Source organism: Oxyura jamaicensis (genome assembly GCF_011077185.1).
Source record: "Oxyura jamaicensis isolate SHBP4307 breed ruddy duck chromosome 33 unlocalized genomic scaffold, BPBGC_Ojam_1.0 oxy33_random_OJ71875, whole genome shotgun sequence".
NCBI lineage: Eukaryota > Metazoa > Chordata > Aves > Anseriformes > Anatidae > Oxyura > Oxyura jamaicensis.
In genome coordinates, this window is record NW_023305073.1 from 1814 (window position 1) to 3018 (window position 1205).

A 1205-nucleotide genomic window follows, 5' to 3' on the forward strand; every position below is an offset into this window, starting at 1 on the left:
CCCCCCCCCCCCCCCCCCGGCCCTGCCGAGCCTTCAGCCTCTTCCTCCTCCTCCCTCCCCAGGACTACCCCAAGAACCGGCACCCTGGCTGGAGCAGGGGCTCAGTGGCCTACCACGCAGGTGGGCCCCCCCTCCGGTGATGCCATCGGGGGCGGGGGGGTGGGGGAGGTCGATGTTGGGGCGGGGCGTTATTGATGCTTGGGGGGGTTATTGGTGCTGGGGGGGGGTTATTGATATCAGAGGGGGGGTTACTGGTGCCAGGGAGGAGTTTTACTGGTGCCAGGGAGGGTTTATTGATACTGGGGGGGGGGGTATTGTTGCCAGGGGGGTCAGTGACACCACCGGGTCCCCCGCAGATGACGGGAAGATCTTCCACGGCAGCGGCGTTGGGGACCCCTTTGGCCCCCGCTGCTACAAGGGCGACATAATGGGCTGCGGCATCATGTTCCCCCGCGACTACAGCCTAGACAGCGAAGGTACGGGGGGGCACGGGGCTGGGACTCCCCCTGTGGGGACCGGGGACCCCCCTCCACGTGTGTGTGTGCCCCCCCAGGGGACAGCGATGACCCCAGCGACACAGCTGAGGTGAGGCCGAAGGCTCGGGGGGTGCGAAACATCACCTACCTGCACCAGGAGGAGGAAGAGGAGGAGGAGGAGGAGGAGGAGGAGGAGGAGGACGGCGAGGACACGGAGCAGGAGCATGGCGGCAGGAAGGTGGTGGTGAGTTGGGGGGGCATGGGGGGGCACCCCTGTTTTCGTGCCTTCCAGCGGGTTTGTTTGGTGGGGATGGGGGTGCAGCATCCACCCCACCACCACGAGGCACAGTGCTGGGCGCGCCAGTGGCTGCTGCTCCCTTCCTCCCCCCCCCCCAGTATTTTAGGGGTGCCCCCCTGTGCCCCCCAGGTGTTCTTCACCCGCAACGGTAAGATCATCGGCAAGAAAGAGGCAGCGGTTCCGCGGGGGGGCTACTTCCCCACCGTGGGCATGCTGAGCAGCGGCGAAAAGGTCAAGGTGGACCTGCATCCCCTCAGCGGGTAGCCCCCCCCCCCCGGGACTCCCCCACAGCACCGGAGGGGCCAGCCCCCACTCCCCGTGCTGCCCCAGGGGTCCCCATCCAGCCCCACGTTGCTCCCCTGCTGTGGCTGGGAGGGGTCTCTGTGCCCCCCTCTTCCTGGGGGGTTTCTGTGTCGTCCCCGGGGGGGGGG

The 1205-nt window shown here is 68.1% G+C and overlaps 1 protein-coding gene across 1 annotated transcript in view; it reads left to right on the top strand.

Moving 5' to 3' along the window:
• The window catches only part of SPRYD3 (SPRY domain containing 3), a gene marked incomplete at its 5' end in the record, with an annotated part of 2935 nt that extends 1801 nt beyond the window's left edge, over positions 1-1134 (top strand). Inside the window, 4 exons of the mRNA XM_035313303.1 lie at positions 63-120; positions 357-476; positions 554-720; positions 904-1134. Coding sequence (XP_035169194.1) covers positions 63-120; positions 357-476; positions 554-720; positions 904-1038 — 480 coding nt within the window. The remainder of the gene's footprint in view (positions 1-62; positions 121-356; positions 477-553; positions 721-903) is intronic.
• Positions 1135-1205: the final 71 nt, after the last annotated feature.